General features: G+C 49.9%; 1 protein-coding gene across 1 annotated transcript; it reads left to right on the top strand.

The window, feature by feature from the left end:
- Positions 1 to 994: 994 nt before the first annotated feature.
- MCM2 (minichromosome maintenance complex component 2) lies at positions 995 to 13,666 on the top strand. Its single transcript, XM_049826971.1, has 16 exons — positions 995 to 1,044; positions 1,567 to 1,754; positions 2,347 to 2,522; positions 3,177 to 3,440; positions 4,472 to 4,691; positions 5,011 to 5,218; positions 5,954 to 6,088; positions 6,282 to 6,473; positions 7,611 to 7,704; positions 8,216 to 8,466; positions 8,718 to 8,844; positions 9,056 to 9,168; positions 9,305 to 9,547; positions 10,346 to 10,528; positions 11,534 to 11,689; positions 12,570 to 13,666. The coding sequence occupies exons 1-16, from the start codon at positions 1,039 to 1,041 to the stop codon at positions 12,678 to 12,680; spliced, it is 2,667 nt and encodes an 888-aa protein (XP_049682928.1). The 5' UTR covers positions 995 to 1,038; the 3' UTR covers positions 12,681 to 13,666.
- The last annotated feature ends 10,239 nt before the right edge of the window (positions 13,667 to 23,905 follow it).

Below are 23,905 nucleotides of genomic sequence, written 5' to 3'. Positions count from 1 at the left end.
GTGCCTGTTTCACTCGAACACCAGCCGGCTCCCCATCATGTGTCACGTAGATGAGGCAGAGCCACTCGCCTATTTATATCATGATGCTCCTGCTTTGCTATATTCATACCAGGCTGAATCATCCAGCTGGGCTCCTGGAAGAGCCATTTCAGGTCTGTGATTGTCAGCTGCCTCTTTAGTCACTTTTGCTTTTGCTGTCACCTGTTTCAAGGTTACTGTCCCACGCTTGAGTGCAGCCAAGAGCAGAAACAGCCTGATACTCAATAGTGCTCAGACACCCTTCAGAGAACACGGATCTCCAAAATCCAAACCACCTGCCATTATGCAAAAGCCTGTGGCCTGAATGGAAGTGTTTCACCTCCTTGCCAAACATCAGCCTATTGCTTGTTTTGCCTCTCTAAATTCCTCTTCCAGTTTCTATGGGACAGGTGCTCTTCTTCAGTTCCTCTCCTAAATGGCATTGCTTGCTGCACCAAGCAACTACAGAGACAGATGTGTCTATTCTTCAGAACTGCTCCGATTAGCTCCCCATTGCTGTTGTCACATACAGACTCACACCAAAAAAAACCAACCCTAATGCCAGAACCCCCTTCCCACCTCTTGTAGTTTTAGTGTGAACCCGAATAAAGGTGATTCAAGCGGGTGTCCCGTGGGTCAGTGGCAAACCTGGTTAAGTCAGACTTGATTTTAGCTGCAGAAGAGGCAGACATGAGAACAGGGACACAGGAACTCCCAGAGGGATCTCCTCCGTGACTTGGGTTCCCGGCAGGAGAGGGGACCCCTCGAGCCCAGAGGCAAATAGCCGATTGTTTACGAAAATTTGCCGAAGTTTGGCACTGCTGCCCACCAGGCGCCTGACACCCCTCGGCCGTGCCCCCGCCTGCTCCAGGGTCTCGCCCGCTGCCTCATCCATATTCAGAAAGCGGGGCGGGGCCCGCCCCCGAGCCTATCCATTATTCATGAGGTTTCGCGCGCTTTTGCCGACCACGTGGGTCTGGTTTCGCGCGGAATCCGGCTGGGCAGGAAGACGCGGCGGTGATGGCGGTGAGCGGCCGGGCCGGGCCGGGCCGGGCCGGGGCAGCGGAGCGGTGCGGTGCGAGTTGGGGTGTCACCCCCGCGGGGTGCAGACCCCGGGTCCTCCCCGCCGCGGGAGTCTTGGCACTGCGGTCGCGAGGGGTCCAGAGGGGTTTGCATGGGGAGCGGGCGTGGGGGGTGAGTGGGGTGCGCTCGCCCGGGACGCCCGAAATGTCGAGGGAAGTTTCCCCCGTGCCCTGCACCGGAGAAGAGAGCCGGGCCCGGGGGGGGTCGGAGCCCTTCCCCTCCGCTCCGTCTGCTCTGGGCTCGGAGGATGGATTTCCCCCCCAATCTCCCGTGCATTTCTGTTTTCATTTGCAAGGAGAGCTAATTATTTTAAGCTTTGCCCCATCGGGAAAGAGGACTCCTCGATGATCCGCGTCCCCCTTCTGAGCGCCGCCCCCACGGCAGAGGCTCCTGGGTGCACTCGCTCCCCTCTCCCCCCACGGCCCGGTGCCCCCCGCCTTCACCCTCTCCCTCCTGTCCTTGCAGGACTCCTCCGAGTCGCAGGCGGCGGCCACCAGCCCCGTGCGGAGCTCACGCCGGGGCGATGCCTTCACGTCCAGCCCCGGCCGGGACCTGCCCCCCTTCGAGGATGAGTCCGAAGGGCTCCTGGGGACCGAGGGGCTCCCCGAGGAGGAGGAAGAAGGAGAAGAGCTCATCGGGGAAGGGATGGAAAGGTAAGGAAACCGGTGGAAGGCAGCTTCTGGTGGGGGGGGGTGTCTGGGGATGGGGTTTTGCTAACGGGAAGTCAGTGCGGCCAGCGACGTGAAGGGGGGGCTCTCACCCGTGGTGGGATCCCTCTGCTGTGCTTGTAGCTGGGGCGAGGGGGCGAAGAGCTGCTGGGCAGTGGAGGAAGGTCAGGGCACAGTGTCATTTGAGTCCTGGAAGAACTGAGCAAATTGCAACCTGGGAGCAAAGTGCCATCATGATCTGGTGTGGGTAAACCAGGATCTCCCTGGATGCGGGATGTGCATCCAGCCCAGCTCCTTACTCCTGCAGGCGTAAATTTTAATGTTCTGTTACTCAGCCAGGCCTGCCGGCAAGCTGGTGAACTTTACCATACAAAGGCTTGAATGCTGTCATTCATAACCGTGGTGCTGGAGCCCTTTGTACTGCAGGGCATCTTCCACTGTGAAGTGCCTTCCTGCTCAACACGTTCAGTCTTGCTGCAGACCAACTGTCCTGACACCTTCCCAGCAGTAGCCAGAGAAGGGCTGGAGAAACGCTTTCTGGAGCCTGGCCTGCTTCAATGCTATGTGTGTATGCTAGGGACTACCGCCCCATCCCCGAGCTGGATGTCTATGAAGCAGAGGGCCTGGCCTTGGATGATGAAGATGTGGAGGAGCTGACAGCCAGCCAGCGGGAAGCCGCAGAGCGAGTAATGAGGCAGCGAGACCGCGAGCTGGAGCAGGGCATGGGCCGCATGAGGAGGGGGCTGCTTTACGGTAGGTGCAGATGAGCTGTACCAAGTGGGCTGCCGATCCCTGTGTGATGGGCTGCAAGCCGGCCCTTGGAGGGGAGCCGGACTCTTACCCTCAAGAGTAGCAGGGAGGTCCCTGGAGCTCCAGTGTATTTGGGGTCTGAGTGAAATCTCTGGCTGTGGGCTTGGGTGGACTCCCCAGTGCATGATCCCTTTGAATTGGGCTTTCTAGGATCTCGTTTGGTGTGTTCTTCTGGTTACATGTTCGCTGCTGAAACAAAGTCAGGATCCTGGGCCTGTAAGGGTTTGGGATTCTACCAAGGGTATGCTGTGGAGTTGGTTGGTGTTCCTGTAGAGACTTTTGTGGGCTGGATGGGAGGGCCTTTGATGCACTTGGAAGCCCATTCCTTGGCCTTCCTCCCTCAGTGCATTAATGGACATGACTGCGTGCTGTGGCATACAAATATTCTTATTCACTCCCATAAAGTCTTTAGCTACGTTGTGGAAGATGTAGGGGTCAGGCTAGAACTGGATTTAGGCTGGGCCTGGGATGGTTCTCGGTTTTTATTTCAGGCTCTGACCTCTTTGCTTCACAGCCGGTGCAATCCAACTATGACTAACCCAAAGAGTGGGAACAGGAATCCCAAACACTTTAACAATTTTTCCTCCCAACCATTAGATAGTGACGATGAAGATGAAGACCGCCCTTCACGGAAGAGGCGGCTGGCAGAACGGGCTGCCGACGGCATGGAAGAGGGAGATGAAGACATGATTGAGAGCATTGAGAATCTGGAAGATATGAAAGGGCATTCGGTGAGGGAGTGGGTTTCCATGGCAGCTCCCCGGCTTGAGATCTACCACCGCTTCAAGAACTTCTTGAAGACCCATGTGGATGACCATGGGCACAATGTCTTCAAGGAAAGGATCAGTGACATGTGCAAAGGTAGGGCTGGGTGATTAGAGGTTCTCTCCTCTTTTTGTAGGTCATGGTGCTTTACGGTGATTCAGTCCATAGGTGGATTTTTTTCTGCCTGCCCTGTTTGTCCCAGACATTGAGTCAGCACTTTAAGAAACTCGGGTGCTGATGGAGATAAATGAATAATAGAAACATGTCTACTATCTTCTTTGATTCTGGCTGACTAATTAGAAGGCCCCTGGCGTCTGGTACTCATTAATATTCATATCGTAGAAATGCTAGCAAAAGACTATGTGGGGCAGCAGACAGTGGTCTGCAAGCTTGTGATCTGAAAGAGACAACAATTGCTTGCTGTCTGTGCTAGTTACTTTCTCACACTAGAAACTGGATTATCCAGCGAGGGGACACAAATAGACCTTGTGACTTTGAAAACCATGTCAGTGTTGCAGCCTTGAATTCCGACTAGGCACTGCCAGAAGAAGCAATCATTAAGGCTGTCATTGATAAATTGTAAAAGCAGAAATTGTCACATCTAGGAACAGCTCTTGTAACCACAGTTTTTCGTATTTCTTCTTTATATGGAGGCTGAAGCTCCAGAAGCTTGAGTAGTGGATCAGGGTCAGTGTTATACAGCTAGGAAATAAAAGGCATTTGTCTTGTCCCTTTCCAGGAACATAAGATGTGGAAGGTTTTTGCCAGCCATTCAGCATAATTGTCTCTCCTATTAACTTCTGTTTCCTGGAGGTCTGTGGGAGACTTGTGTGTTGGCCTGAGGCTTTTGAGTCTCAGGCACACCGGGCCTGGGAAGTAGCTGTGCTGCACTGGAGAGGAACAATCACAAGCTTGGTACTGTTGAAGAATTTGTCAGAGAAATAAATTAAAAAGAGTTTTTCACCCATTTTCAAAATGTTGACCTCTAAACGTTTTTCAGGAAGGTGCAGACATATGCAAACTGCAGCGTGCAGGATACAGGCTTGTCTGTTCTGGCTGTCTTTTCCACAAGACTCCCTGAGGAGTGAGCAGGTAGAAAATACAATTCATCCCATCTTTTTCTTAAGAAAACAGAGAGAGCCTGGTGGTGAACTATGAGGATCTGGCAGCCCAGGAACATGTCCTTGCCTACTTTCTGCCTGAGGCCCCAGCAGAAATGCTGAAGATCTTTGATGAAGCAGCCAAGGAGGTGGTGTTGGCAATGTACCCCAAATATGATCGTATTGCTCAGGAGATCCATGTCCGTATTTCCCACCTCCCTCTGGTGGAAGAATTGCGGTCGCTCAGGTAAGCAGCAGAATTACCAGCAGTGGCTGTGGGGCTTGCAGCAGGCTTTGGGGTGATCAGGAGAACTAGGAACTAGTCTGCAAGCTAAAGCTCTGGATAAGTCCGACAGGATGACTGAGCTTATTACAGGAAAAAAGTCTGATTAAGGGTGAGCTTCCAATGTCCCCAAAGGTAAAACACAAACCCTGCAAGAAGACTCCTGCTGATAACTGTTTTTTACTAGGCCTTTGGGAGTTGTGCCTTGTAGCAAGAACATTTCTGTAGGGTGTTCTGCCTTCTGTGCCCTGCAGGCATCCAGCATCTCTCTGTCTTTCCTCAGGCAGCTGCACTTGAATCAGCTGATCCGCACCAGCGGAGTAGTGACGAGTTGCACAGGGGTCCTGCCTCAGCTCAGCATGGTCAAATACAACTGCAGCAAGTGCAGCTTCATCCTGGGACCCTTTTTCCAGTCCCAGAACCAGGAGGTGAAAGCTGGTTCCTGTCCAGAGTGTCAGTCTCTTGGCCCCTTTGAAATCAACATGGAAGAGGTAAGAGATGTGCTTGCCTAGACAGGGCTGTCTGCCCATCTTGCCCAGGCTGCTGCACTGCCTGTTCCTCCCAGCCTGGCCTTGGCTCCCACCATTTGAACAGGCTTGGTGCCAGGAGAGGAGTCTACTGCTATATCCAGGGGTCTGTGAAGATAGATCTTGCCTATTTCAGCTCTTAACCTTCATCTGCCTAATTTAGCAGCCAAAAGTCAAGTCATTTACTGCCTCATTTTAAGTGTTTGGACTGAATCTTTTGCCACAGTCATCTCTGGTACACAGTTACCTATCCTTATTGTAGAAATGCAGACACAGACTGTCCAGCTCTCCTCCTTCCCCAATTAGGTCAGTATTTCCTGATCTGCCAGCTAAGGAAACTAGAGGACAGTAGCAAAATTACTTATATGGAGCTTCTGACTTTCATTCTTTGCTTTGGTATCTCTAACCATCACAAGTGGAGCATCCTCCTCCCGGGAACTTGTCCAGTATTTGGGTGGACAAACACTGTGGTGGCTGAAACACAGTGGTGAGATATGGTAAAGTGCTTTCCTATCCCCATTGTTGTCTATCTCACCCTGGAATTGCTCCTCACAATCTCCAACCTCACATGCCCATAGTTTTCTAAGCAAAGTATAGTAAATCTTTGAATGGACCTTCTCTGGTGAGGTGCCTTTGAAAAGCATTGGCTGTGCTGATGCCTGCCAGACTTGCTGGGTAACTTTTGTTTTGTTGCTGCAGACAGTCTATCAGAACTATCAGCGCATCAAAATCCAGGAGAGCCCTGGGAAGGTAGCTGCTGGGAGGCTGCCCCGCTCCAAGGATGCCATTCTCCTCGCCGATCTGGTTGACAGCTGCAAGCCAGGGGATGAGATTGTGAGTACATTGTTGGACTCAAGTATGGGGTGAGCACAGAGCATTTTTAAACTGTGACAGTGACATCACTGGAACACCTGTGGGGATGTCTTCAGATGCATTTGGGCAGCTACTTTTGAGACTGGTGTCTTAGAATGGAGAGGGGGCTGGTTCATACTGTGGAAGCACTGACATACCATCTCCTGGTTCCCAGGAGCTAACAGGGATCTACCACAACAACTATGACGGCTCCTTGAACACTGCCAACGGGTTCCCAGTGTTTGCAACTGTGATCCTGGCCAACCACATCGCCAAGAAGGACAACAAGCTGGCTATTGGAGAACTGACTGATGAAGATGTGAAAGTGATTGTGGGTCTGTCCAAGGATGAGCAAATTGGGGAGAAGGTGGGTCAGCCTCAGACATCCCTTTTCCTGTTGATAGCTTGCCATCACCTGGCATCTGGATCAGTAAGTGATAAAAGGTGTCAGCTGGCTAAACAGTGGTTAAAGAAACTTTTAGAAATCCCAGTTCTCTCTGAATGGTCTTGCAATCTTCTGTAGCCCTCAGAGAGCTGTTAGAGAGTGAGTTATAGGAGGAAGGAAAAAAGGAAGGAAATAAGAAACTTCCCTTGTGCTTTTGTGGGTCAAATTTTCTGTTCTTCCCTTCCTTCTCAGAGCCTTCCACATCACAACAGGGCTGGAAGATGAGTGAGAAACACTCAGACACTACTTACATCTGACTATTGTTTTGTCTCCCCATATCTTGAAAGCAAAGTGTGGGAAGTGTTCTCAGGAGCCAATGCTTGTATCTCCAGTTGCTTTAAGGGGATGTTATTACTTAGCTTAAGCTGTGGTAGAGATCTTAGCTTTGCTTCTCTCTGCATGCTACGACCCGAATCCAATACTTGAAAGAACAAAGCTCCTGGATTGGTGCATGTTCAACCTCAATTGCGTCAGGTTTAAGCTCTGTAATACAGGGACTTCACTCTGTAGCCTTGGTCATGCTGTTTTTACATTACCTGTTGTTCCAAATGGGTGGAGCAGCTTCAACTGAGCCAGGATGTTTTAACATCAGTAGTCTCCAGCATCGGGCTATTATCAGAATACCCTTGAGAAAATAAGCCGGTTGTTCATAATATTTGACCATATCACAATTCCTGTGCAGCATAGCCTATCCAACTACTATCATGTGCAGTGAGTAAGTCTCAAATCAAGGTCTCCAGCTTTGCAACAGCTGATAACAGCCACTGTGGTGTGCTTTGTGTACAACAGGAGTGTGGAGGCAGTGACAGCAGCTTCCAGTGCTAGACTACACAATCTGCCATGCCCCAGCAGCACCATTTTTGTGAAGCATCTTTAGGGGACTCTGGGTGGGTAGTTAACTTTGAAACAGCCCCCTCACCATGGATAATAAAAAATTCTTCAAAGACAGCAGTATTATAAGGGTAACCGTAGATACAGCCCCTTGCTGATTTTCATGCCAAATTCTGCCCAGACTGGGAAATGGTATGCCCTGGACAACTCCTCTGGTTTTCCTTTCAGATTTTTGCCAGCATTGCCCCATCTATTTATGGGCATGAAGACATCAAGAGGGGCTTGGCTTTAGCTCTGTTTGGTGGAGAGCCCAAAAACCCAGGTGGGTATCACTTGTGTCACTTAGGGCTGCTTCACTCAGCTGAAAGCAAATGGTCCTGGGTTTGTCTGGGTGTTGCAATGGTAGTGGTTCGAGTTGTCTCTGTGTCTTGGTGACAGACAAGGTAACAGACTGAGGGATATCTGTGATGGAAGTGGCTGCTTTTATCATGCTGAAAACTCTGGTGTAAGACTGAAAACAGCTCCTGCTGCAAACCTGGGCAAGTTTTTATCCCTCCTCCTCTAGGAGGTTGTGTTTGATGCCCCTTCAGAGGTTTGACCTTTTGGTCTCCTGATTTGTTGTCATCTCCTTCTTAGAAGAATGTGTTAAGCAAGATTAGAAATGCTGTTTTACTCATGTGACTGCCTCCAAAGCTGGCCTTTTTTTCTTCAACTTCCCTGTAAAGCTTCCCTGCCTACTCTTAGACTTCCCTTCAGCTTTGTTGTGTTCAGGGCAGGGTTGCTATCAAGCCATGCACTCAGCTGCCAACATGTCTCTCCCATTACTGTTGTAGGTGGCAAACACAAAGTCCGTGGTGACATCAACGTGCTTCTGTGCGGAGACCCTGGTACTGCGAAATCACAGTTTCTTAAATACATAGAGAAGGCATCTAGTAGAGCAATCTTCACCACTGGCCAGGGTGCTTCTGCTGTAGGCCTCACAGCCTATGTCCAGAGGCACCCGGTCAGCAAGGAGTGGACTTTGGAGGCAGGAGCCCTTGTGCTGGCTGACAGAGGTGTCTGCCTGATCGATGAATTTGACAAGGTGAGGCCTAGCTTCATCTCTATGAGAATGATTAGCTGTGGAGGGACCAGCTATAACCTCTGCGATGAGGAGACGCTATAATTCATGGTGCCTTCTCCCAGCTGACTGAGACTCCTGTAGTTTGCTTAGGCCCTTACTGGTCCATGGTGCAGTTTGCTACTTTTTCAGAGCATTAGGAGCTGATTTGCCTTGGTGTGTTGGGCGATGGGTATAGGCGTAGATTCAGTTTAAGTCATGTTGCTTTCTCATAGATGAATGATCAAGATAGGACCAGCATCCACGAAGCCATGGAGCAGCAAAGCATTTCCATCTCCAAAGCGGGCATTGTCACATCCTTGCAAGCCCGCTGCACCGTTATTGCTGCTGCTAATCCCATAGGTAAGTGCTGAGAGACCACAGGACCACCTCAGGCCTCTAGCATGAGTCTTGCTGTCATGAGAACTGTGGCACATCTTCCCCTCCCTCTGTCTGGTTTCTTCAGATCAAGCAAGCAGTAAAGTAAGTCCCTCTGTGCAGGAGGTCTATGCTTGCTTCAAAGCTTCAGCCCTGCAGCCTGTGTTTGACTTTGAGGTTTATCTCTATGATCTAGGTGGGCGATACGACCCATCGTTAACTTTCTCGGAGAATGTAGACCTGACAGAGCCCATCATCTCTCGATTCGATATCCTGTGCGTGGTGAGAGACACAGTGGACCCTGTGCAGGTACAGGCTGTGCTATGAATCCGAGCTTGTGCTGGGCTTGTGATGCTGCTGTTGGGATGCTCAGCTGGAGTTGTCCACTGAGTTTTGCTATCTGGTGAGTGTCTTCAGTGTCTGGTAGTCCATTGCTCTCTTGTAGGATGAAATGCTTGCCCGGTTCGTTGTTGGCAGCCATGTCAAGCACCACCCAGGTAGCAAGGAGGCAGTGAATGGGGACGCCAGTGAGGTCATTCTTCCCAACACATACGGGGTTGAACCCATTCCCCAGGAGATCCTGAGGAAATACATCATCTATGCGAAAGAGAAGGTCCACCCCAAACTCAACCAGATGGACCAGGACAAGGTGGCCCGGATGTACAGTGACCTCAGGAAAGAGTCTATGGTAAGAATACTGAGGAAAGGGGGGAAGAAGTATGTATCTAGTCTGCAAATCAGCCTGAGACTGCTCCAGCATATGTTGACACATACTTGCCATTCCCGTCACAAAAGTCTGTGCGGCTGTTCTGTGAGAGACAGGCAGATCCTGTAGTGTCTGCTGAACAGATGATTCTTCATCTAAATGCAGAGTCTTGCCTGTTGGTGATGTGTGGACTGATGGACTGGACACATGTACTAGTGCCTGCCATGGCAAAGTCCTCTTATTGTCACCCAGTCTGGCAGGCCCACAGGAGATGTTTGCATTCACTCAGACCCATATGTTCCTGGTACATTACAGGGAGCTGTTCTATGTAGAAACACCCTTCTCTTTTGTCCGTGGGATCTCTCAGGCTTGTTTCATGCTCTTTGTGGAAGAGGAATTTGTTGAGGACGGAGGGATATTTCTGGAGCTTGGGAAAACTATATCTTTTCTTTTTTTAGTTGGCTTTTTGTTTCTTTAACTCCTCCTAAAAGTTGCTGGGGGAAACGGGATTGCTGTTCCTGGAAGGGCACTAAAAAATGGCCAAGAGGGACCCCATATAGCATCCCCTCGCACTCTGCTGAATTAAAACGTTGAGCAGGGGAGCCTGTATCGCTCTGTGCAGAACGTGCCAGCAGGTGGCAGAGTCTCCTTAGCCTGAGAGTCCTCAAAGCTCCAGGAGCAGCTCCCTACAGTATGAAGTAGGTCCTGGGCTAGAAGCCACCTGTCTTGCCCCATTTCTTTTATTCTTCAGTAAGGAGTTGCCTCTTCTGCTCCCCTTAGGCAACCGGCAGCATCCCCATCACAGTGCGTCACATTGAGTCCATGATCCGGATGGCTGAGGCTCATGCCCGCATGCACCTGCGGGACTATGTGGTGGAAGATGACGTCAACATGGCCATCCGGGTGATGCTGGAGAGCTTCATCGACACGCAGAAGTTCAGTGTCATGCGGAGCATGCGCAAGGTGGGCACCAGCTGAGCCGAGGGTTGTAGCTGCACCCCAGACCCTCTGGGTTCGACTGCAACCTCCTTGCACTGCCCTGGCTGCAGGACAAGACTCTTCCAGCTGTGCAGGGGTCTGTCCTACAGAGTCAGGCTCTGAGCCCGTGTGAACGGTGTACTGTGAGTCTGAAGGCAGTGCTACATGACTGCCCTTCATTAGGCTATGGTGGGGCGATGTTTTTTGGGGGGCTGAGAAGGAAGTGTGCCCTGAGCCTCTGTATCGAAAGCACTGCTGCGTCTCTCTTCTGATGCCTTCCTGCTCTTTTGGCACAGGACTCCCACTGCTGCTGCTGCTGCCAGGTGATCGAGCCTGAGCAGGCAGTTAGTTTCTTCATGTTTTTTCTAGAGCTCCTCAGGGGACAGTTAACAACAGGGCAGCACTCAGTGTGGTTTAATGCACAGTCTGCCCTTTTCTCTGAGTGGCAGGGGTTGGCTCCCAACAGCTCTTGGCTGGCCACAGCCTGGCATTTATCCACTCCAAGTGTCTGCCCTCAGTCTGGACGCCTCGTGGCCTCTCTCTTTGGCTGCAAACAGCCAGCCAAGTGTGAGCGTCTGCTGGGGAGGCACAGGACGGTCTGGGTTAAGTGAAGCTGCTCTACACCTTCTCCAGGGCCAGCACTCCCATGGTGGCTTCCCAGCTGGGCAGCACACCTCCACAGCAGTGCACTACCAGCCACCGAGAGGCTCCAGGGCTGGTGATGAGACCCCCTCCAGAAATTTTTAATGGGTGGAAGAGCAGCCAGCAAAGGAGTGTTGTGGCTGTCACAGGGCTGTGTTTTAACTGCATCTGCAGGTGGCAGCTTGGCATGGCCAAAGTCCCTTAAGAGACACTAAGGGTGCAGGTGACAGTGCTGTCATTTGGTTCCCCTTAGGCTCTGTGGGAGGAGGGGGTTGGTTGGTGTTGGGCACGGGAGACGGCAGTGCATCACTTGGTTCCTGACCCTCTTGGCTCATCTCATCCTCCCAGACATTCTCCCGCTACCTTTCATTCAAGCGAGACAACAATGAGCTGCTGCTGTTCATCCTGAAGCAGCTGGTTGCAGAGCAGGTGATGTACCAGAGAAACCGCTATGGGGCCCAGCAAGACACCATAGAAGTCCCAGAGAAGGACCTGGTTGATAAGGTATGGGCTTATTGTAACAAGTCTTCTCTGGGTTTGGTTCCTGCTCTCTGTCTGCAGCCTCAGAACCAGAGGTATTCTCAGTCTTCTAACTTCCCGAGTTACAGTACCAGAAAAAAATGGTGTTAATCAATTTAACCCAGAATCAGGACTGTCACATCTGTCTCTGCTCCTCTCTTCTCTGGGAGTGCCATATTCTCCCCCTCAGTACTCATGCACCCCTATAAAGCTTTGGTGTTGGAGTGGTAAATCCTGCAGTATGGCTGGTGCTTTGCAAATGAATGAGGACACAAGTTCCCTGGCACCTGTTTATGAAGAAGCAAAGAGCAGAAAAATCTTTGCTTATATGAGCTTTCCCAATCCCTCCTGAGGCTCACCCTCCTTCTTAGTGCATCCTCATCCTGGTCCAGGGTCTGCGCTCCTGGCTCTGCCTTTCTGTGCAATGTATTGACCTTGCTTGGCACTAAAGCAGCATTTGGTTCCCGGGTTGCTGCTTTTCTGTTCCTTACATCAAATGTGCAGAGTAACTACTTTGAGAGCCACCAGCTTGGTGCTGCCAATGTGTCCATCCCCAGTCAGATGTCTCCTGCAAAACTGTCTCCCACTGGGTGAGGTATTAGGGACTTTTGGATAGTAGTTATGTTCTAGCTCTTGTGGAAGTAAGAGGACAAGCCGAGAGCAGGCAGATGCTGAGCCAGCATCCTCTCTTTGCTCAGCTCAGCTCTGCCAATGCTCCTTTCCTCCTGACCTGCAGTCTCCCCTGCTACTGCAGTTCTGGTTCCTGCTGAGCAGGGCAGAGATTGCTGACTGTCAAATTTTATGCAGCCTCTGCTGTGGAAAACCACATGCTTCTTACCTCTCCCCTCCCTCCTCCTCCTCCCAGGCTCGGCAGATCAACATCCACAACCTCTCTGCCTTCTATGACAGCGAAGTGTTCAAGATGAACAGATTCAGCCGGGATGTGAAGCGGAAGCTGATTGTCCAGCAGTTCTGAGGCTGGCAGCGGAGTCTGCCACATGCTCCTGTGAGATGAGACCTCTGCCTTGCAGACCTCCCAGGAGCACTACAGAGATCACCATCCAGAGGGACTAAGCTGCACATTCTCTTGTTTGCTTTGTGCCTTATGGATTAAGGGAGTGCTGAGCTGCTGAAGACCTTGTAAATAGAACAGAGTTAAGTAGTTAAATGCCCAGCCAAGTCTGTTTAGCAACCTTGTTCACTGTTTTGCCTTGTAGCTAAGCACAACAGGGAGAGAATTGCTGGCCACATAGATGGCACGTTTGCTGTTTGTTGCTAGTTGTTACAGGCTCATCTGCAGGAGCGACAGAGTGGGAGCATTCAAAAAGGATTTGTCTGCCTTATCCACGCCCCTTGGATTGCAAGCACTCTCAGGGCTTCTCTTTTCCCATTTCTGGCCACTGTGCAGCCTGTTGGGTGATAACTGAAACTGCTTTCAACTCTCTGTGAACCAGCCAGCCTCTCGGCTCCAAGCCTTTGTGCCTGACACTTGACATTTCCCCAGGTGCCCACATGGGTTGACCTTGTGCTTGGTTTCTGCAAGGAGGGGCTGGGAGAGGAAGATGGGAACTGAAATAAAACGTAACTATTTCTAGTATTAGTGGTGATATGTATGGGCAGTGAAGCTCCTTCAGTACATGCTGGGGAGTGTCCAGAAGCCTTGGAGAAGGGGCTTCCCCTGCCTTACTGGGTGTTATCTTTGTGCAGCTGTCAGCAGATGTGCATTTATGGCTGGATCGAAGTGCTGGCACCTAAACTGAACACCATCTCTCACACCCATTTGTTGAGGGTGAAGTACCTGTGGTGCTGTTTGGTGGAGTAGCAATGGAAGAGCCCTGAGCTGGAGGTGTTTGGGGAGGACAGGATGGGCTCAGTGTTCACAGGCAGTTTTCTTACTGTGTGCATTTTGAATACATTTTTCAGTAGTTTTGTGTTTCTTCCTCTTTTGGAAACTCCTGCAGCCATGGGGGTAAGGAAGAGCGTGTGAGCAACCTGGATGCTGGACCAGCTGCTCAGCGGTTTGTGGGGTTGGGTTTGGTACAAACACATCCCGTGTTGCTCTTCAAGTTAGTGGGAACTGCCAGTGCTGGTCTCTCAGCTACTGCACATCTTCACCGTGGATGGATACCAGAACACAGTTTTCCACAGGACTGTGTCATGAGTGCTGCCTTTCCCACCAAGGGCCTGCCTGCAGTGGCTCCTTCCCTGTCTTGGCTGCTTTTTGGAGGACTGATCCCTCTGTGGGACTCTCTCATGTAAATGTTTGTATCACCTTGAGACTGTCCCATCACAGTACGTATCTCCCACCTCCCATCCTTTCCCACTCTCGGGTTAGACAGCCTTGATGTCATGTCTTGGCTGCCACTTGGACTCCAGTCTGGGAGAAGCAGTAAACCCTCTCCAAGACACAGCTGAGGTCTGTAGTGAATGTCCTTTGCCTGGCTAGACTTACGGGACCATAAGGCATCTCCAGCCTCCTACTGCCTGTGCTCAAGAGCATTTGTAAGCTGGCTGCTGCAATTCTGCGCTGGCCAAGCAGACATATCCCTGGCTGTTGACACCGTGGGTTTTGTCATGGTGATGTGCGTGCGTGTGTGTCTTCTCAGCCTGGTTGTTACTCGGGAGCTAGCAGTGCTTGAACCCTGCTGGGGGCTTAGCACATGACTCTCAGCCTGAAACTGGCTCTGCATGTTGCCTTTTCTGTCTGCCAGCTCCCCCCTGTGTATTTGTTTAACTGTTTTGGCTGTATTTTTTCCCTTCCCACTGGGTCTCTGTCTACCAGGGCTTTCTGCAGGCAGCCTATAGAGACACTTTCCTGGCATGCCTTCCCTGCCTGAGCTAGCCCTTTTCCCCCTGAATGTGTGCCTGAGTCAGGTGTGCGCTGGGTATAGCAGAGCTGCTGTGTGCCTGGAACCACATGGTGAGGCTCAGCGTGGTTCTTCAGGGCTGGGCACAGAGCTGTTAGCACCTCACCTCCAAATGCTAGAGGCCATGGGCAGAGGCCATCCCTGGGGAGAGCAATTGCCAGCACTTGCAAGCTGTGCCCAGCTCTGTAGCAGCCCATGTACCTTGCCGGAGAAAGTGCTGGCCCTGAGATAGCAAATCCCGCAGTAACAAGAGATGAAACGAGCTTGTCAAGCAAACTGAACTTGTGTGTTGTGGGGATGAGCACTGGGTGTGGGAAGAGAAAGAGGCTTTGTGTCGCACTGGTGAAATACAAAATGCTTCCTAAAAATTTGCAACCTTGTGAAACCTCTGCTATGCCTGTAATGACCCACACAGAGTTAAATATGTGGCCAAGCATGTCACTGCAAACCATGACAGAATACACAGGAATGGAGTGGGACTCCTGATGTTCCCAGATCCTTGCCCTGCTGCTGGACAGGGCTGTTGACAGTCACCCTTTAGTTTTGTCCTACAACTTACTCCTGCCTCCTGTGCTCTGGTGCCACCTCACTTGGCACACAGCATGAGCAGTGGCAACAGAGAGATGCCATTGTTGGAGTTACTTGTTTGTCGCTTTGCTCACTCTGCCTCCTCCTGAATCCTCAGTACAAAGGCAGTTATGCCCTCCCACCTTGTTGTGTTGCCAGCATCCAGCAGAGCAATGAATTCTTGCAGCTGCGCCCTTGCTAATGTTGGCATCAGCCGCTCAGTGGAGTGTTAATGCCAGACTGAAGGCATGTTCCTCCTCTCGTGGCCACTGAGCTTTTCAGGTTCCCTGGAGCAAGCTTTGGCTGTTGACAGCATCAGGTGTCTGGTCTGGACAGGGGTGCAAACAGGGGTGAAAACAGATGCTGCTTTGAACAGGGACTGCCTTGCCAGGGGGCATGTTCCAGCTGAACGTAGCAAGGATTTTACCACAGGGCTCTGGAGATGGGCAAGCCAAGCCGCGCTCTCATGAAACGAGGAGTTGCTCCCCTGACAACCCTGAGTTTATCCAAGCTTGAGCACTTGGCTTCTCGCTGCTGTGATTCGAACATTGCACAGTGCCTCTGACAACCTGGGGCAAAAGCAAGAGTCTTGGGGAGGTGAGGTTCGTCCACAAAGGGCTGTGCCTGGGCTCAGATGGAAGATGATGAGGGTGCTCCTTGCAAAGCACACAGGGGTTTGTGAAGCCCCACAGTGTCGCTTCTAGTGGTCGTTTTCCCCTTGCGACCGTAGTTGTTGGCAAATGCTGGGTGAAGCTGGCTTGGAAGAGCATCTTGATTTGAAAAGTGCATGGTGGGCCAGATCCTGATCCAGTTTCATTTGAACATGCCATGTGCACGCTCCTGAGAGAACAGCATGGCTCTCTACATCTCATAAAAAGCTGTTTGACCTTAGCCCAGCACGGAGCGTATATATATACACACACATACAAACAATGCATACATGCCTGTTTTGGGTACATGAGCAGGTGCCTGCAGATAACCAGCTAATACGTGAGGGTATGTGATCTGGGAAAAAGGAGGAAACAAGCCCTGTACCCTTCCTGCAAGCTCTTTCCTACCAGACAGGGTTTAGAGTCTTGATAGCTTCTGCCTTTATTGTGATCGTAAACCAACACACTACATCTGCAAGTCCTGGGTTGTATCCAGCGTGCTACTGGCTGTTTCTGAGTCGGGGAAGTTCTACCTCCAGTAATACATTTATTTTTCCTCAAATTAATGCCAACACCACTTGGAAAAATTAGCATATGCAGCGTTTCTGGAGCAGCAGTGTTTCACTTTCTACCGTGCCAGACCTTGACTGGAACCCACTCTGTCCATCTCCTCTGAGTTTACTAAAGGGCTGTCTGGAAACTGGTTGACAAGAACTTTCCCAGTGTAACTGTGCTCAAGATGTAGCAGTTGTGTTGGGTAGTGTCATCTTCCTGTCCTAGAGGAGACCAACCAGCTGCAGTTCAACCAGAAGGGCCATTTCAGGTGCTTATGGCTCTGTCCTTGTTGACCTCAACCGACCCAAATATCTGAATTCCAGCATGTGATCGCTGAGCTGTGAAGACAGTATGGGAATATGCTTACAGATGTGTATCTACAGATACAGGTGAGTCACTGCAGACAGCTACCCCTCATGCCATGCTGCAGGGAGGATGCACTCTGAACCTCCTAGTATTTTTCCATCTCCTAAAATACTTTTCCACTTAACAAGGCACAGCCAAAATTGGATCAGGCTTCTGTATTTTGCATCTATTATGCAGTTCTTGCTGCTGTGACTGATTTAATGTCTCCATTATCATGGAGCACTGGTCTGCCAACGACTCCAGCCATCCAGCATGCTCCTCGGCCACAACTAAATGTCTGTGAGGAGCCTCAAGGGGCTGCTGAGCATTGCATCTTTAGAGCAAAAGCTCTTGGAAGGGGGTTGTGCTCCTTTCTGCTCATCTTGCAAGTCACTTGCCTCTAAAGGCGAGGTGAAGCTGGGGGTTGGAACCCAGGGGAAGTGCCAAGTTTCTTTTCTGGGTTATCTAGTGCTCAAGGAGATCTGAAAGTAACTGTCCTGTGTAAAGATGCCAAGGAGCTTCAGTCCCATCAAACCACATGGAAACACATGTGTAGGAATGCCAGTAGTTCCCATGAGCTGGTGCGTGGCTCTCCTTAGGGTCAACAGACACCAGCCCTCTTCAGATACAGGGTGCTCCTTCTGCTCTGAAGATACCCATATCCCAGCTTAGCCAGCTATTAAAGAACCAGGAGTTTCTCTGAAGGTAACTATTAGGCTTTTCAGACTGGTAAGGAAAGGTATAAACCACCTCTGGGGTCTTCCTAGCAAGATTCTTTGCTCATTGAGGGGTAGAAACTCCAGTTTCTCAAGTCACTGTGCAAGGAGAGAGGCTTTATGTTGTCAGGGCCCTCAGCATACAAATAGGCCTTAATTGCTGTAATCAGGCTCACCTGGGGCCTCTACCAACACCCATGGCCCAGGTGCTCTATTTAGGCTCAGGTTGGGGCCTTGAGTTCCTGTTTGAGCTATGAGGTGGGAGTACTAGTTTCTGGTTTGTTGTGCTTGGTCACAGTCCCTATTGCTTTGGGCTGTGACCCATGAACTGCCCTCCTGACCTGACCTTAGTCCTTTTCTACTGCTATGGAGCTGCTAAGTGATTGCTGGATGGTGTCTGACCATGGTTGCCATCAGCAGACCTTGACTCTGACCTACAGACTGACCTCCTGGTTTGATGTTGGACCAGCTTCATCACCATGAGCTTCTCTGAGGATCTGGACATCTGGCTGCTATCCCTGAGCTGCTCTGCTCATCTCCCTTGGGTACTTGTGGGGCCCTGTCCTGCTGGCTGTTATTGTGCTCAGCTCCCTGATGTGTGCTCCTCAAATACTGCATAACAAGGGCTTGGCAGTCACTTATTTGGGCTCAGGTCATACCTCTAAAACAGGCAGAACTAAGACCAAACCTCCTGCACCTTGTCGCTGACCTCCTGGCTTTACTGGGCTTTAGCCTACTTATCCTTCTGCCCTGGTAAAAAGCTTCAGAAGGTCTGAGGTTTGCCTGCCCTTATGACATCTACTTTTCTGCATTGCTGCAGATTTTCCATCCATTCCAGAAGGGCATTTGGTCTCTGCTTAGGATGTGAGTTGATGAGCTCGACACAGTGATAAGGGGGGGGTCTCCAAGCTGTGCTGTACAGAAGCCCAGCTTAAATGATGTGAATAATCCATGAGAGGTGTAGTCCTTTCTTCTTCCTGGCTGGGAGCTCAGTAGTCATTCCTCATGGAAGTGGAAGGCTGTGAGCATCCCTCTGCATGCTAGCCCAACAGTGATGTGACTGGGTTGCTATTCTTCCCCAGTGAGGAGCCCTGGGCTAGGATGAAACCTGCATGGGCTTTCAGCTGGAGAGCTGTCTGCTTCCTTGCCCCAGGTGGCTCTGTTAAAGGTTATTCTGGCCCCTTAATCAAATTCAATATAGCTCTGTTTTCCTCTGCCCTCTAGGAGTCCGCTGAGGTTTGCTGTCAGAGCCTCCTGCAGGAGAATGGCATGGCTATTAATGCAGCAATCAACTTCGCTTTAGTGAGGAGAGAAATGTAAAGCTTCAGGGATGGGAGGCAGCAGGGGGACGTGAAAACTGGAAAAGTAAAGCACAACTTGTGCTTGCTCTTCTGCTGCACCTTACAGCAGGGGATGGGAAACAAGCAGGGCTGGTAACAGCACTGCCACGGGTGGGCAGTGTGCCCTCCCCTAAGGGGAGCAAGCTGATGCAGAGAGATGAAGAAAGGCTTGAAGTGATACAGAAGATCTTGCTCCTGGGCTCTAAATAGAGCAGATTCTGTTCCCTCCTAAAAACAGCATATTCTGGAAGGCATTAACTGCTCCAGGTCACTCCTCTCAAAGTGTTTATTATACATCTTCCGCAGCAGGATTTCGGATGAGAGCAGAAACTGTGCATTTTGCCCAGAGAATGGCTGCATGCCTGGGCTATCCAGCAATAGAGTGGGTACCTGCCCCTGCTTGGTACAGTCAAAACGTTTCACAGTGTCCCAGCATTAAAAAGGCTAAGTCAGCAAATAAGCTTATATAAAGCTTGTCAAAGGCTCTGAAGTAAATTCACGTATACTGGAACAAGGGAGAGGTTAAATCTTTCCTTGTGCCTAAGGAAGGAGGGGTAGGGCAGGGGAATTCTCAAGCTTTCCTCGTATGTGGGGATGAGATGCCACAGGGCTGCACAGCTTCATAGAAGATGGAGTTAAATTGCATGGTGTGCCACAAGCCTGCTGTGTCACCCAGTCTCTGTCCCAAAGAGCCAGCAATCGAGGTAATGGGACAGAGTCCGAGAGTAGTTTTTTTCCTTCTGATCTAAGAATAGGCACAGATCACCTTCTGTTGTCTGGACAATTGTCAGTGTGCAAAGGAAGAAGGGTTAAACCCTTTTCCTGGTACTAGTGACATCTTGCATTTTCTAACACTGCAAGAACTTAACATCTGACTGCTCATTTGTTTTGCTTATTGTTTACTTTCTTGCTCTGCTGAGCAAGGGCAATAGATCACTTTCACCTTTGTAGGTGAATTCAGTTTTGCTGTATTTAGGAGAATAAAACATCTCACCAGCATATTTCAAGTTAATGTGTTGCTTTTTTTTTTTTAACTGGAGTTTCAAAATAAGTTACATTTCTGTTGAGATTAGACTTTGTGGTTAATTTCTTTTAGATTAACAAATCCTAGGCACCAAATTCTTTCCCTTAGCTATCACCTCATTCCTCTACCTCAGTAGTATTTGTTTGCAAGTATCTTGGAACAAAATGTGACCCTTAAATTGAAATCGGAAAGCTGGCTGAATTTCCTGAAGGCAAAAGCTGTTATGGTAACTTACAGGGGGAGACAGCAGAAGGATTTTCGGTTTTGCCAGCCTAAAATACATGCTTGCTTTCTGATCCTGCCTTACAGACCTAACTGTGAAATTGAACAATTTTGGGGAAGAACAGAAAAGTGCAGATAATGTTAATACCGAGAAAAACTTCTGAACAGCTTTGAAGCAGCTATAAAAAAGCATTTAGTGCAATTGCAAAGCCCCTTTTACCAGTGCTCTGAACATCATTGGAGAATGTACACCAGGTAGGGAGGCTGGAGAAGATCAAATGAGAAATGACAAGCCTTTGACTGTAAAGCTGTCAATACCTCAGAGCCAAGCCAGCCGTACCTATTCCAGGGAGTGTAAAATGAAGACACGAGGGCTGTCCTGGGTTTAAGTTCATGCTGTTTTTAAAGAGAACTGGTGTTGCCCATCCCTGCTGGCTGTTTTCTGCTCTGCTGGCAGCGCTGACCTGGCTGATCAATGTTGCCACCAAATTTATTTGATTTTCTTGCCTAAGATGTATCTTTTCCTTTCAGATTTCCTCTTTGTTGCTCAGCCTGAGATTGATGTGTAATGTCAAAATAAATCTAGGGAGTGCCATAAGCCTCATAGAAAGTGTGCTCACTGCCATGCCTGTGTGGTTTCCTTCCCTCTGATTCGAGACTGTGTAATACATGAGGGTGTTTTTGCGCTTGCTTTGATGTGATTAGGCTGCTTCAGACACTGAATTCAGTTTCCAAGATTTGGGAGCTGGATGTGGCAGGGTCAGGAGATCTGAAAGGCTTTTAGTTACCCACTTGTAGTAAGCCACCTGCATGCTAAGACAGCCAAATTACCAGCAACAAAGTGAAAAATTACAAGAGCATTCATTAAATGCCATGCCTGGACTAGAATCTGAGTGCACTGGAGTGTTTTTATCTCATCTAATGGGTAAACGACAGCTCGGTAGTTCCTGCTGCATTTCCTGCTCGATGGGGATTGAGGGCTGCATTGATTCTGGGATAAAAAGGACTTTCAGAGCACTGGAAGGATGTGGTCCAAAAGAAGCCAAAAGCGAGTGCTTTGGTTCAAGCCTGTTGGTTTTGCCTTGTCGCGCTGGGTAATGGGTGCAGCCAGTCTGTTACCTGCCCTTGTAATGCTCAGGGTAGCTGCTGCATGGGAGCAGATGATGGAAGGAAAGAGCTGGCAAAAAGAGGCAGGCAATTGCACAAAGGGGTGACACGTGCCAGCATTGGTCTGGTAGGAGCTGTAAAGGTCAGTATCGATAATACTGAGTACCCTCGGCTGGCTGTTTGATTCACTAGAGGGTTCAGCAGGCTTTGGCACATGATGCCTTTCTTTAGTTGTTGAAAATGAGCAAGTTCATGCCAGAAAAAAAATACCATCATTATTTTTTCACTCTTCAACCAAAAAAAGGTTCAATTCTTACAGAAAGAAAAAGACTCTGGAGTATTTTTAATGAACACTTATTTGAGGAATAAGAATGTTTGAATTTAAAATCCTGATCACCCTCAGACCTACATCCTGTCGTCTCAGCGACATGCCATATGGGAGAAGTAGAGCACTGGGCACCCAGTGCAAGCTTTGCAAGTGCAAAGACACTTGGTGAGGCCATGGCAGTGCGGCTGTTTCCTCACTCAGAGCTTGTGATGTTGGATTTCAGCATCTCCTGCCCTCCTAGAGTTGTGTGACAAGAAAATTGTTTTGAAACCAAAGAAAAAGGCTCCTAGCTGCTCCTGTTGAGGAAGGCTTGAAAACGTGAGTGGAAGGCCTAACAGGAAGGCACAAATACAGTTTTTGGTTCTTTGGCTTGGAGTCATACCATTTTTGCAGCCTTGTGATGCTTGGGGCTTGACCAGGTCTCTCGAATATTTGGCCAGGGCGGGATGGGGAGTTGCACAGTTCCTCTGAGGTGGCACACGCTGGAGGCCTGCGAGAGGGAAGCGGGAAGGCTGCAGCTCATCCAGCTGGCGAGAGGGGCTGAAGCACAGGGTGCTGGCAGGTGTTCCCCCTCAACTGCCGTGGTATTACAGGACCTGTTGAGCCTAATTTCTTGGACACCTGTCTCTCAAAGACCTTGCTTGAGTCATTTACTGTAATGTCGTGCCCTGAGGCCACTAAAGGTGTGTTTAATTTGAAATTGAATGTAATTGGAGCAGTTGGCCTTCTTGCTGTAATGATTTTCGGCATGATAATTCAGCATGTTTCTTTGCTGTGCACCAAAACAGAGAACGGCTCCAAGAGCTACAAATCCAGGAACTGCTGCACTATAAAATATTTCCTTTTTTCTTTTTTTTTTTTTTTACAGATGCAGCAGTTTGCACAACAGTCTTCACAGAAGGGCACGAAGAAAGGGTCATCAGTTGAATTAGTATCACTGTGACAGTCTCAGATATGGTGGTGACGCCACAGAATGGTCTCCCCAGCAGAAGTCGGAGCAGGTGTCCCTGCTAGGGCAGAGGCTCCAACACAGACCCAGCTTCAGATAATGGATGCAGCCCTCCAAGCCCCAGGCTGCAAGTGCCTGTTACTTCTCTGTGGTGCCAGGCGAAATGGCCCTCTGTCCTGCAGGAGGTGTGCTTTCTTGGAGGAGCTGTGCCACCAAGTCTAGGAGGTACAGGAGGAGGTGAGCAGGCTGCACAGCTTCAGAGAAGATGAAGGAAGATAGACAGGATCTTTTCTGAGACAAAACAGCTCAAAGAGCTCCCAACCCCAACTGAAGTAGGGAAGCAGGCAGCGTCCACCCCTAATATTAAGGTAAATGCAACCTCTAGAGAAGGTGAAGGATGGAAGCTTCTGACGCTAAGAGGAATGCTCCTGCTCCCCCTAAGGACTTACAACTACAAAATAAGTTCACCTCCCTCAAGACTGAAGAGGAGCCACATGTGCTCCACCCCAATATCTGCTGGAGTGACAACACAGCAGGACATAAGCAATCCAGGACTTTCCTGGAGCATATTGACAATAACTTCCTCCTCCAAGTGATAAAAGGAGCCAAGGAGAAGAGATGCTCTGCTGGACCTCATACTCGCCAACAGCGAGGGGCTCATTGGGGATGTGAAGGTCAAAGGCAGCCTTGGCTGCAGTGACCAGATGGTGGAGTTAAAGCTCCTGAGGGGAGGAAGGAGGGTAAAAAGAAAGGTCACATCCCTGGACTTCAGGATAGCAGACTTTGGCCTCTTCAAAGATCTTGGGCTCTTCAAAGAGCACCCATGAGTGGAGAGGGAGCTGGCAAGTGTCATTGCAAGGCCACTGTCAGTAATCTTTGATAGATCATTGTGACTGGGAGAGGTGCCCAAAGACTGAAGGAAAAGCAAATGTCACTCCTATCTTTAAGAAGGGCAAGGAGGAGGACCTGGGGAACTACAGGCCAGTCACCTCCACCTTGATCCCTGGGTGGGAAGGTGATGGAGCAGCTAATCCTGGAAACCATTTTCAGACACACGAACAACAAGAAAATCATCAGGAGTAGTCAGCATGGCTTCACCAAAGAGAAGTCATGCTTCACCAACTTGATGAGCTCCTACAATGAAATGACTGGCTTGGTAGATGAGAGGAGAGCAGTGGATAATGTCTACCTGGACTTCAGGAAGGCCTTTGGCACTGTGTGCCACAACATCCTCATAGACAAGCTGTTGAAGTATGGCTGGATGAGCAGATAGTGAAGTGGATTGAAAACTGGCTGAATGGCCCAGAGGACGGTGGCACAAAGTCTAGTTGAAGGCCAGTAACTAGCTGTGTACCCCAGGAGTCAATAGTGGGTCCAGTCCTGTTTAACATCTTCATTAATAGTCTGGATGATGGGGCAGAATGTACCCTCAGCAAGTTTGCTGATGACACAAAACTGGGAGGAATGGCTGATAAACCAGAGGGTCATGCTGCCATCCAGAAGGACGTTGACAGGCTGGACAAATGGGCTG

The sequence above is a fragment of the Accipiter gentilis genome, chromosome 23 (assembly GCF_929443795.1).
Source record: "Accipiter gentilis chromosome 23, bAccGen1.1, whole genome shotgun sequence".
NCBI classification, from domain to species: domain Eukaryota; kingdom Metazoa; phylum Chordata; class Aves; order Accipitriformes; family Accipitridae; genus Astur; species Astur gentilis.
The sequence above is the reverse complement of the archived record's forward strand: the minus strand, read 5'-3'. Positions and strand labels throughout refer to the sequence as shown.